We start from the raw sequence: 12,122 nt of genomic DNA on the forward strand, positions 1-12,122 counted from the left end.
GGACTGCCCACACAAGCCTGGCTCTGCCTTCTCCCTTTCATCACTTCACGGCCTCTCTCCTCTCTTTCCTCGATCAGAGATAGTAAGAACTAATGTTTGCAAGGGTGACCAGGCATCTGACTGATGAATCATCTGAGGAAACCTCCAGCACCCTCATGTATCACAGTGCATTAAGATGCGGTGGTGATTCCCAACACCAAGAGAATCATGAGCTGTGGGACCCAAAGGGTCCTCCTTTCAAGAGAAGAGATGGGCTCACACCTCAGAAGGGAAGTCCTCATGGGCTGCAGGGAAGGTGGGTACTCATCCTTATTAGGAGGCAATAGGAAACCAAAAATTATGATGATAATGAGCTTTCAAGTTAACAGAAAATTGCTTTATTCTCTTCAAAGAAAGGTAAGTGCAGGTTAAGGAAAAAGAAACCAGATTTCTTGTTCAGGGGAAGCTGAGTAAAGAACTGTGTTCATAATTTCATCAGCATTAGAAAAAAACAGGTGGCCGGTCAAGGGACCGCATCTGTATGTAGCGATTTACAACTCGACAGTGTTTATTCAGTGTGTGTTGGGTGGTGTGTGTGGAGGAGTGAACGTGTATGAGTGTTCAGGGAGCTCAGGTGTGCAGGAAGGTTTCTGGCACAGTCAGGTTGGTGTTCATACTATTGGTTGCGGGCAAAATCCATCCCTGGTAATTATTCAGCAAGCCCATTGTTCTCCCATGGTTAGGCTGGCATGAAATATCACTGCAGTTGGCTTTCTCAAATCGCCATCCAATGGACTTGCTGGCTTAGAGTGGTCATCAAGTTACATGTCTCCCCCTAAGGAAAGCCTCACACATGAGGGGAGGGAAGCAACACAGCACACAGAAAGCAGCCCACAGCAGCACTTGGGCATGGAATGAGGCTGAGCAGAGAAAACCTTAGACGCAATGCAAGGCCCAGCATCCGTCTTACGTAACCATCACCCCTGTCAGGGCCACGCTCACGTTCCCAGCCAGCCCCGAGCACATGTGGGAGAGGAACACGAGGGTGGAACAGGGTCTGCCTCGTTGGCCGCTTGTCCTGGGACTGCTTTGCTTGAGGCTGTGGGCCATAAAGCTCCATCGGTATCTAGCAGAGAAGTCCCTAACACAGGGCTCTCCAGCCATCTGGTTGAATCTGGCTTTTTGGAGCTGATGTTGCCATGCCTTAGTTTTGTGTCAACCCCAGGGGTGGAAGGAGTGGGGCAAAAAAAAAAAAAAAAAAAAAAATCCTGCTCCTGCAGAGCCCCAGAGGACTGTGCTCAGGCTGGAGGAGAGCAGTGTTTATTCACTCAGCTCTCAGGGCAGTCCTCAGGTTTTTCTAGGGAGGGTCCTGTACAGTCTGAGAGAGGGCAGCCCTACCTGATACCCCTTTCAGGGAATCAGTTTACCTCTTGTGATGGGACTAAGGAGAGGTTTGAGAGGGCCATTCATGTTCACCAGATCAAGATGGGAATGCATTCTGCAGAAAGGAGCGGCCTACTATGTCTTGCAGCAACCTGACTCCTTGAGGAAGAGCCCTCTTTTTATCAGTGCTTCTCTTCAGTGGGGGATCAGATTAGGAAAAGAACTTGTAGCTTGAGGCTATCTTTTGCCCAACTTTTACTCTTGGAGCCTAGTCCCAGACTACACAGCATTCAGGGCAAGTAAGGCCCCATCAGAGCCGACTTTGCTAGGAGTAGGCCAGGTTGGAGCTGAGGTATAGAAACTAATCATCTTTAAAGCATCCTGATTAATTGATCCCCCAACCCCAAGCCAGCCGTAAAGGCTTCAGGCCCAGTGGCCCTTCTTCACAGGGAGTCCTGAGTAACCCTAACCCAACTCCCTCAGGGAAGATTTGTGTCCAGCCAACTGGTCTTTCCCATGTTTATAAATGTCACTAGCCTGCATGGGTGGCCCCCATGGATGCTTGCTCTGCCCTCCTGGGGGAGTGGCAGGAAAGGTTTAGCTGCTGGCATATGACCTTTGCTGGGCTTGGCTCAGCACTAGTTTTGCTGCTTCACAAAGAGGCCAGCTTCTTCCAAGCCCAGAGCGGCTGATCTTCAGCCACGATACACTCACTGCCTGACCATGGCTGTGGTCACAGTACTGCAGCCAAAGCTGTTCCTGCTACGTTGGTTGGAAAGCTGAATCTGCCTTGGGTCCCTGAGGTCTAACCCCTCCACTCTAACCAGTATCTAAAGGGGCCAAGGCTGGGAGCTTTGCATGGGTTTCCCAAACTGAACCCTATTGGGATTGGTGCTCTAGCCCCACGGGGGTGGATATGACCCTTTCTAGAGCTACAGGCACCTTTGTGGACCCTGGGGGAACTCCTTACCTATCCTATCTTCCACAGCACCTACTCTGTGGGTGACAGACCTCAGGGTCTAAGGACTGTACCCACCAGCACCTCCAGGTCGGTTTCTTTGGCCCTCACCTCCATGGAATGGGCTTCTGGGCTATGGCTTTTCTCACCCAGACCAGCCCTTGCTGCTGTTGTCACAGCACCCTGGCTCCTTCCACTCTGGCCCTCCTCTCCCTAGCCCGCCCCTTGCCTCGACCCTTTGGGATTCCATCCTCCTGACTTATAACTTGCGCTTCTCTGAAGCGTGAGATGCTCCTGCAGTTGCCCCAGTGGCAGGTGGCAGCGGTTCCTGCTGGGACACAAGAGACGGTGAAGAGGAGATGCTTCTCCTTTCATCTCTACTACTCCCCAGTTAAGTGCCAGGATGCCTCCCAGGCTGTTACGGGCCATGAGCTTAGACACAGGACAGCCAGATCCCTTGGCAGCTTACAGAAAACTGGGAAAGGGCAAGGGAAGCTAAGCCACCCTCCAGGTCCCTTCTCCCCTGGGAATAACCCTCCATATTCCTGTAATCTCTTTCCCCAGCAAAGAGGCAGAACTATGGCAGTGCCCATCTTGCAAAGGGAAATAAAGCAATTTGGTGGATTTGACTTGTTTTTCCATCTGTCTTTTACTTCCTCTTCTCTGATAACGCATGGCATCCTTCAGCCTTCCTTCTCCCTCTTCCTCCCCCCCGGGCCGCACTGGCTTCCCAATTTGGTCTTGGTTTTCTCCCCGTGAGAGAAGAGCATGCATCGGAGGGGGGAGCAGCCTCTAGCACTTGTCATCTTCTTCCGTGTCACTCAGGAGGTCACTGACAGCTCCACACATCATGCCAGGCCCCGGTCCCCCACGCCTCCGTCGCCGATAGTGCCCATTGGGCATCTGCCAGCTGTGCCGTAGAGGTGGGGCGGAGCCAATGGTGTTGGACCGGCCCAGGCTAGTAGCCACGGCTGCCTCGAAGGTGAGCGTCTCCTCCTCGCCGCAGTCCGAGGCGTGGGAGTCTTCATGCAGGGCCAGGTAGGGCTCGGAGATATAGTGCGGTGGCGAAGAGTGCTGGCCCTGCTGAGGGTGCAAGGAGCTGGAAGACTCCGTCAGGCAAGCGCTGTTGCTCTCGAGGGCCTGAGAGGCCAGTGGGGACCCTCCTTCGCTTCCCTCTGGAGGTGGAGAGATGCTGCCAGCATGTCGCATCAGGGAGCTGTAGGAGAGGAGGGGTCGAGGCTTTGGTGGGACAGGTGGAAGCTGGCGACGACTTCGTCTTGGGGTGCTGGTGTCAGAGATGGAGGGGATGGAGCTCTCACTCAGGGAACCAGTGCCCTGAATTGCAGGAGAGACATTAAACATTAGAAACAAACAAAAACATTAGGCTAGGCTTCCTGGGATCCCTTCTTAGATCCCAGTTAAGGTCCCTGATCCCACATCTGGAGAGCTCTTGGAGTCGGAAATCCAGGGTAGGAGGCCTGAGAAGCAGTCCCCTGTACTCTTCAAATCCTTCAAGGATGAGGGGAGGGAAGGCAATAGAGAATGCTATTCCATCTACCTCAGTGCACCTCAACTTTGACTGGACAGATCTCTGATGATCCCGTTCAACTAAAAATGCAGGTTCTTAGAGTGAGACCCTACCTCGTTAAAAAACAAAAAAAAAAAACAAAAAAAAAAAAAGGGAAATACATGCAGGTTCTGCAGGGCTGGGGAAGAGACCTGAATGTGTGTTTCTAACTAGCTCCCAGCTGTGGGACCACAGAACAGACAGTTGACTAGCAAAGATCTGGAAGCACTATGTATGTAACACAAAGAGCACACAGAAGTTCTGTGAACGTTCTATGAGACTAGGCATGGTGGCACGTGCTTTTAATCCCAGAACTTGGGAGGCTGAGGTAGGAGGATCACTGTGAGTTCAAGGCCAGCCTGAGACAACATAGTGAATTCTAGATCAGCCAGGGCTGGAGTGAGACCCGACCTCAACAAACAAACAAAGAAACAAACAAAAAAGACAGCTTAGTGAAAGGTGAAAGAACACTCTGGGACTACTGTTTGGGGAATCTCTTTCTGGAAGTAGATTCTAAGGGAAGCACAAATTGCCTTCTCTCATCTTCTGTCTTGTCATTAGTGGCTTTCAGACCTCAGCTTCCATATCTATATATTCAAGGATACCTATACCCAGATGGTAAATGGACTCTAGGACAGATCTCTCTAGAAGTGTCTCTTAAGGAGGAGTCATTTCACATGCATATTTCTAGTAATTTCAATAGAACTCAAGAGGTCCTGGGAATGTGCAGTGCTAGCAAGCTCCAGGAATCATTCTGTTCTGTAGTGAAAGTTGAAAAACACTGTTCTAGAAGGCAAACCTTGTTAGACATCACAGTTTGCAATGGAGTACCAAGCCAGACAGCTTCTTGGGTCTTAGCCTGAGAGCTGAATCACCATTTCCCACTAATACTAAGGATCACACAGGAGTCAAACCTTTATGGGTAAAGCACCATCTTTATCACCTAAGTCTGGCTGTATTTGTACCTCTGGATTCTGAGGATGGGAGTGTCCTCTAGAGGCTGACTTTCTTGAGGAGAAATCCTGTATTCTGTGAGATCACACCTTCTCTAAATGCAGCTTACTTTTACATAGCAGTGTGATTTCTTGTGAATATCAAGCTCTGACCACCCACAGAGGCCTACATGAGCCTGTGGACGTCTGTGGTCTGCCCCTAGTGATAGAAATTAGGAGCAGGGTAGCCTTCTTCTGCACATAGTTAAGGACAGAGGCCCAAAAGAACACAGATGTCAACCTGTGTGGCTGGACTAGAAGGCAATTCCAGTGTGACTCAAAATGGTGATCAAGGACAATATTCTGCTTCTACCTCTTTTAATTTTTCAAAGATCTTTAATTTTTTTTCTCCCATCTGTGGGCTCTTTTTGGGTCTGCCCTCTCCTCCCTGACCCACCAACAAATTAACCCCCCCCCCCAGGACATTTAGACTTAACCAATGAAAACCATCCTACGTGGACACGTCATTTACCTCGCCAAGGCAAGTCACCTGCTTGGAACCCTCTTCAGCTTGAACGTCTCTGCTTTACTTTCTGTTTTGTTTTCCTAAAATCAATCTTTCATAACTTACTTTTCTCTGTTTCTACACCTGCCAGTTCTTTGCTAGTCATTTCAGAGAGCGACTGGTTTGGTAAAATAAGAGGGTCTGCTGCTCTAACCCCTAAGCTACACCTGTCCAGATCCCCAGAGAGCTCTGTCAGGCGCAACTCTGGTAAGACTAGCATAGCAGTCCTCCCTGTCTTGTCTTGTTGCAGGCTCACCTTGCTCTCCATACTCACCTGTCTGTTGGGGGTCTGTGACCGGCCCTCACTGGGTGACCTGGACTGACGGCGCTCTGGGGACTCCCAATCAGCCTGGGTCCCCCGTTCCTCAGAATTGCAGCGGGAGACATCAGGAGAGAGAAGGTGCTTCCGCTCTTTGGATCGTCCCCGCTCCCTGCCCCCTGAGCGGTGGGTGTCAGACTTGTGGCCTATGAGACATGGCAAATACAGCTGGTTATAATTCAGTTCACTTTGGCTACTGGAGATCACCTCCCACCCAGGAATCACACCCCAGCCAGGGATTGAGCTACTGTGAAGTAAATGTTTGTGTCCCCTCGAAATTCAAGGGAAGCCTAATCTCCAATGAAATGGTGATAGAAGGGAAGGCCTTTGGGAGGTGGCACGCTCATGATGGATAAACGCCCAGAAATAGAGCTTGCTTTCTCTCTCTGCTATCTGTCCCATGAGGGCACAATGAAAAGTGGTCTCCTGCAACCAGGAAGGTCTATACCAGACTGGGCCTGCTATCACCTTGACCTCAGACCGCCTAGCCTTTTGAATTTACTAAATAATTCCCACTTCTCCAGGCAAGTCAATAGGTGATTTGAATGGGAAGTGTGAGAGAAAAAGCTTAAAATAAAGAGAGAGAGAGAGAGAGAGAGAGAGAGAGAGAGAGAGAGAGATATTCTGTGAGAAGGCAAGTCTACAAGGTGCCACTGAAAAGACACATCAGAGAGAGAATGCAGTCTGTTCTCTTCAGTTTCCGTTTATGCCAGACATGATAAACATAGCATCTTTGCCAACAATATGGCTCAGGAATTCTGTGTCCTCTGCATGGGCCTGCAGCTTTATCAGGAAAGATGGGAGGTATCAGGGAAGGGAATTAAGAAGGTTCTGGGAATGAAACGTGACACACCTGATATAACACCAAGGTGAGAAGACTGGGATTAAAGTCAACGTTTCTCAGTTCTAGCTCTGATGCCAGTAGAGACTTGATAGGAGCCAGGGCACAGCTTTTAAAACTTGATTCCTTCAATTAGTACAGTACATTGAATGAAACTAATGATTTCTCTCTCCTTCTTGTTCTGCGTGTTTGTGGACTATGCGTGGTGTGGGTGTGTGCATATGGCACATGCACATGCATGTGAAGGTGATGTGCGTGCATGGTACCCATGCACAGAGACCAGAGAGGACAGTACAGTCTTCTCCTATCACTCCTTTGCCTCATTTACTTGAGACATGGTCTCTCACCAAGCCTGGAGTGCATGCTGCTTCTTGGTTACACTGACTGACCAGTGAGCCCTGGTCATTCCTCTTGTCTCTGTGCCCCTCCCTCACCCTCAGCATTGGAGTTACAGGTGCATGAGGCTATGCCTGGCTTTTCACATACATGCTGAGGGTTAGACTCAGGTCCCATGCCTGTGTCAAGCACTTCTACCCACTTCCTCAGTCTGAATGTACTGGTTTCTAACAAAGCTCAATCAATGTACCGCACAGGGAGGGGTGGGGAGAGAGAGAAAATGGGAGACTGAGAGGGACAGGAAGTCCGGCGTATAAAACAATTCCAGGTAGACCTATTTTGGTAATTGGTGGGAGCTGGTGGCTAAGCACAGGAGCCCCCACCATGAGAAGGGATTTCTACTACATCCCTTAGGAATCGCAATGGTTTTGCGGAAGAGTCTATTGCGAACCTTCAGTTCAATTGAATGGTATAGTCGTGTTCTCAAAAAAGGAATCATCATTTATGATGAACACAGAGGGCTTTGGTTTGTTTTAGGACTTTTTCAGAGTTGGGAACTCCTTGGGGTAAGGAGCATTCTTCCTTCCTTTGCTTTTTGACCTTTTGTCTGTTCCTAAATTTTGTCGCAGTCATCTGTGGTCCTTGCCAGAACAAGTCTACCAGCTGCCTCTGAAGACAGGCGGCCGCTGGAGATCCTCTCACCAGAGTCGGAGTTCAGGCGGTGGGCTGACAGCCGCAGGGAGGAGTGGTAGCTTCGGCGCCGTGACTTGTAAGTATTTTCACTACTTCGTTCCATGGAGAATTCCTCCAGCCATGAGGAATTTGAACGTTTATCCCGAATTGTAGAAAATGATCGTCTCATGGAGCTAGGGTCTGTCACCACCTGGGAAGAGCCCCCAGAAGAACACAAGGATTTGATTAATTATTGAAAGGATCTGAAAGTCCAGAAGTGGGACTTCAACCCCAAGTAACTGCCACCTCCTCTTGCAAAGATCTTAACTAAAGATGCTACTCAGGAAAGTGTCCTATGTCAACATAGTCACTGAAACTGGGGGGATCATTTCTTTGTGCCCAAGAATATAAGCAGTGGATTCAAGAATACAAACACAGTATTCTAAAAGCTTCGTAGAATGTGTGCAGGCACTGGGTAAGCAGCCCATAGAGCCATCTACCATAAGGGTGCAGTCAAGACCTGCTACAAATACTGAGCTACGTTGAAATAGATAAGAACAATTATCAAAATGGCTACATCATAAAGGAAGCATGGCCTTTTTTTTCTCTTCTTTTTCCCTTGACAGGGAAGGCCCTTTCCTATAGCACTAAAGCCTAGGAGAGCTTACTACCTAACCCTTACTAACTACCACCCTCCCTTCTGCTACCCTAGCCCCTAAAACTCTGGTGTTCACATTCTTCACAGATGTTGAAACAGAGTCACAAAAACTTCTTGTCTCTGTCAAAACCTGATGTAAGTCAGACAGACAAAGAAGCCAGGAAAACAGACAAAGAAATGAGGTGTGGCCTGTGTTGGTTAAGACAGTCCTGACATACAGTGGAGTGTACAAGTAAGTACATATGTACTACAGGAGCCAGGAAGTGAGCAAAGGATGGAAAATACACAGAAAAAAAAAATGCTGGAAAATCTCTCCTGCTTGGCTGGTTGAGTCTTAAAAATGCTTATCCCAGTGTGAGAGAACTTAGGCCACTTTGCTGGGGAGGAGTTCAATTGAAACACACCGTAGAAGAACAGGTTCTATTAGAGATAGTCCATGAGCCAGATTTGGTTTTACAGGTAAGGGGTGGGGAAAAATTCAGGGCTTACCTGAAAATGTCAGGTATTTCATAACCCACCTAATAAGCTGCCACCGAATAAGGTAGGTGGTCTTTGTCTTTTTACCTGGGGATCCATAGTCAGACGTGGCATAGAGGATGCCCTCCCTGATCCCGCATGCTCCTGAGTGTCCGAAGGAAGGTAGATGCCATGGTTAGAGGACTGCACGCTTTTTAATTCACTAACCTCTGGCTCCTGGAAATAAACACACAGCCAAGCTTGTGGGACTTGGTTCCATATGATAGTTTCTCACCTCCTATGGAATGATCCTGCCTCTGTAAGAATGGCTCTGAGATGGGAGACTGTGTTTTTAAGGTCTTAGTGGGTATGTGGGTGTATGTATGTGTCTATGTATACACATGTGGTATCCCAGATTCCCTGAACAGAGAGCTATAGCTGGGATGGAGAGGTAAAGCCTGCCTTTTCTGACAGAAGCTGCATTTTTAAAACACTAAGTAATGCTTTAAGGTATTATAGTTTTATCAAACAAACGCTTTTGGTAACTATACATTTTAGATATGTGAAACATACTTTCTAACAGGTGAGAGTTTTGTTTATTCTCTGAGGAAGGCTTTGGCAGCTGAGGAGTCACTAATTATCTGATATCAAATATGTTGTGACAAGCTTTAAGATGCTCAAATTTATTAGGTAAAAGTTTACGATTAAAACCATCTGTCAGAGATTCACTAAGTAATGCAGTCCAATAGAAACATAATGCAAGCTACTTCTCTGGTTAGATGTGTGGTTACTAGGAAAATTTTACTTAAATATTTTTTTTACCCAATATATACAAATATTATCACATCAACAAGTAATCACAATAAAATGAATGTGATATTTTACATTTCATTTGGACTCATACCATTTTAAGTGATAATCAGCCATATGTGGCTAATATATACAGCATCAAGAGTGTTATACGTTTGGAGGCCAAATTCCTTTGTCATTTACCTGGTTATAGAATGTGAGCTGGGGGCTGGAGAGACGGCTTAGCAGTTAAGCGCTTGCCTATGAAGCCTAAGGACCCCGGTTCGAGACTCAATTCTCTAGGACCCACGTTAGCCAGATGCACAAGGGGGCGCACACATCTGGAGTTCGTTTGCAGGGGCTGGAAGCCCTGGCACACCCAATTCTCTCTCTCTCTCTCTTTCTCTCTCCTCTCTTTATATCTGACTCTTTTTCTCTCTCTCAAATAAATAAATAAAAATGAACAAAAAATTTTTTAAAAAAGAATGTGAGCTGGACAGTTGTATATATACTGTATGAAGATTGCCAGTATCATTGGGTGAAGAATGAAGCTGCCTTAGAGATGCTTACATTACCCACCTAATGAAGAGATCTAAGAGCATCTGAAGATTGTACTAGAAAAAAAAAAGTCATTTTATATTTAGGAAATGAGAGCCTAAAAACATGAGTGCAGGAGTAGGGTACTGCTCAAAGAAATGGATGCCCCCCTCGGCCTTCATGGTTAGCGGTGTGTATAGGAGAAAGGGCTCCCCAAGATATGTGATGTGTGCCCTTGTGGAACTTGAGGAAGTTATGGCATTTGCAATACATGGTTTATGTGGCACATAATTCTGACTCCAAACAGACGTGGTAACGACACTGTGGTCTACAGGTGTCAGAGGCGGTGTGAGACACACTCCATATGCACACACACAAATCATGGCCACACCTCCAGACGCTGGGCAGAGACCCTGAGGGATGGGCAGGAGTACACAGTGGTGAGCGTGTAGCATGGCTGACACCTGAGTTAAAGTACGGACACCAGCACTGACAAGGTGAACACAGATCCAAAAAGTCCTGCCACTACAGCTTGGCCTGGCAGGAGGGGACCCACAGAAATGAAGAGGTAGTAAAGTCTTCCTGGGGGATAAAACAGACACGTTATTGAATCCCCCCCCCCCACCAAACTCACCAGGTAGAAAAAGTATAAAATGTTGAGGCTTTTTAAGGATCAAATTGTCTACCAATTTAGTCCCTAGGCCTTGGTACTAAGAGGGGAAGGTGGGGAATTACTGCAAGAAATCCTACCCTTTACCCCAATAACAACCTTGAGAAATCTTTCAGCTCACCAGTGGTGTCTGGACTTGCTGCCTTCCCAATGCACACATGCACTGGCCTGTGTCTCAGTGACCACAGGAAACAGTTACCCAGCTGAGCTACTGAAGCATCCTCCTCTGAGAACACATTCCACCACATACCCATGCCCCACAAGCCGGCCTCATTCTCTGCACCACATTATCCATTTGGGGTGACTCTGGGATGGACAGTAGTGGCAAGAAGGGGTCAGGAGATAAATGAGAGAGGCAAATAACCACTGCTCACTTAACATTAGCTGTCTACACAGACTTGGCAAAGGCCACATTTGTCTTGTTCTCTCTGGTCCAATTAAGCTTGGAAGGAGATATAGGCTCATGGTTCCTGAACTAGGAATATTAGTAAAGATGATTAGCTTTGGCAATCACATTTACCTTTTCTTTAATTGGCTCTCTCTTCACTAAGCTTGAACTTGACTCATTAGGCCTCTCAGAAAGTTCACCATCTAGGCTACTGCAAAATTCATTTTGGGCCCAGGAAAATGATCTTATGGGCTTTTTGGAATGTATTTGGCCTTGTAGAACTGCAAACAAAGGGATCGATTTGCCTGAACCCACACACAAGAGAAGTGGTAACGTCTTCTGTACCTCTTAGCAGAGAGAGAGAATCAGTACTGTGAATGCTACCACTAAATCCTAGAGGAGGTGGACTTCATTAAAGACTGACAGGGGCATTCTTGTGTTCCTGTAAGTAGCTGCTGGTACACTACATTACCTTGTTAGAGTCACTCATTCTATGGTGTTTTATCTTGACGCCTCCTATCGTGGGCAAGATTTTTATAAGTAACATTTGCTTCTAAACTGCCTGCTCAGGGATATTTCAGGTCTTAGCCTGAAGCAACGTAAGTTCCTCTCGGAGGGAAGGGATCTCTAAAACTATAAAACCAGAAGAATGAGCCTGAAAAACTGGGCCCAAAAGGGCTGAAAAAAATGACAGTGGGGGAGATCAAGAATCCAAGCAATATTTTTTGAGCTCATATAACTCATTCATTCACCAGAGATTGCTGTTCTTGGAACTGTCCATCATCGGCTGGGTCCATACAAGCCAACTGGAATATTTCCTGGGGGGAGAGTGGACTCATTGAAGGGTATCCACTCCGGCCACTCCTGAAAAGCAATGCCAAATTCAGAGGTAATGAGAGATAAAGAAACAGTCATGCCATAACTTCCACTATCAAGTCCCCATGTAAGACCTCCTTCCCCACAAGGACAACACCCTGTACTCTCGGCTGGCTTATGAGCTGCTGACTTGAAGGTGGCTGGGCCTAGAACAGAAGATGTTTAAGAAAGTATTAGAAAACATGGAAACTGCTGT

The 12,122-nt window shown here is 47.4% G+C and overlaps 1 protein-coding gene across 7 annotated transcripts in view; it reads right to left on the minus strand.

Moving 5' to 3' along the window:
• Positions 1 to 354: 354 nt before the first annotated feature.
• Positions 355 to 12,122, minus strand: part of Cacna1e (calcium voltage-gated channel subunit alpha1 E) — a 393,282-nt gene continuing 381,514 nt past the window's right edge. For 4 of the 7 annotated variants that reach the window (XM_045145813.1, XM_004658731.2, XM_004658730.2 and 1 more), the window contains 5 exons: positions 11,803 to 11,914; positions 8,775 to 8,903; positions 7,583 to 7,763; positions 5,659 to 5,849; positions 355 to 3,655 (listed from right to left, as the gene is read on the minus strand). In XM_045145813.1, the coding sequence (XP_045001748.1) occupies positions 3,113 to 3,655; positions 5,659 to 5,849; positions 7,583 to 7,763; positions 8,775 to 8,903; positions 11,803 to 11,914 (1,156 nt within the window). In that variant the 3' untranslated portion in view covers positions 355 to 3,112. The remainder of the gene's footprint in view (positions 3,656 to 5,658; positions 5,850 to 7,582; positions 7,764 to 8,774; positions 8,904 to 11,802; positions 11,915 to 12,122) is intronic. The other 3 variants (XM_004658733.2, XM_045145831.1, XM_004658732.3) reach the window with 1 other exon arrangement.

This window comes from Jaculus jaculus, chromosome 1, assembly GCF_020740685.1.
Source record: "Jaculus jaculus isolate mJacJac1 chromosome 1, mJacJac1.mat.Y.cur, whole genome shotgun sequence".
NCBI classification, from domain to species: Eukaryota; Metazoa; Chordata; class Mammalia; order Rodentia; family Dipodidae; genus Jaculus; species Jaculus jaculus.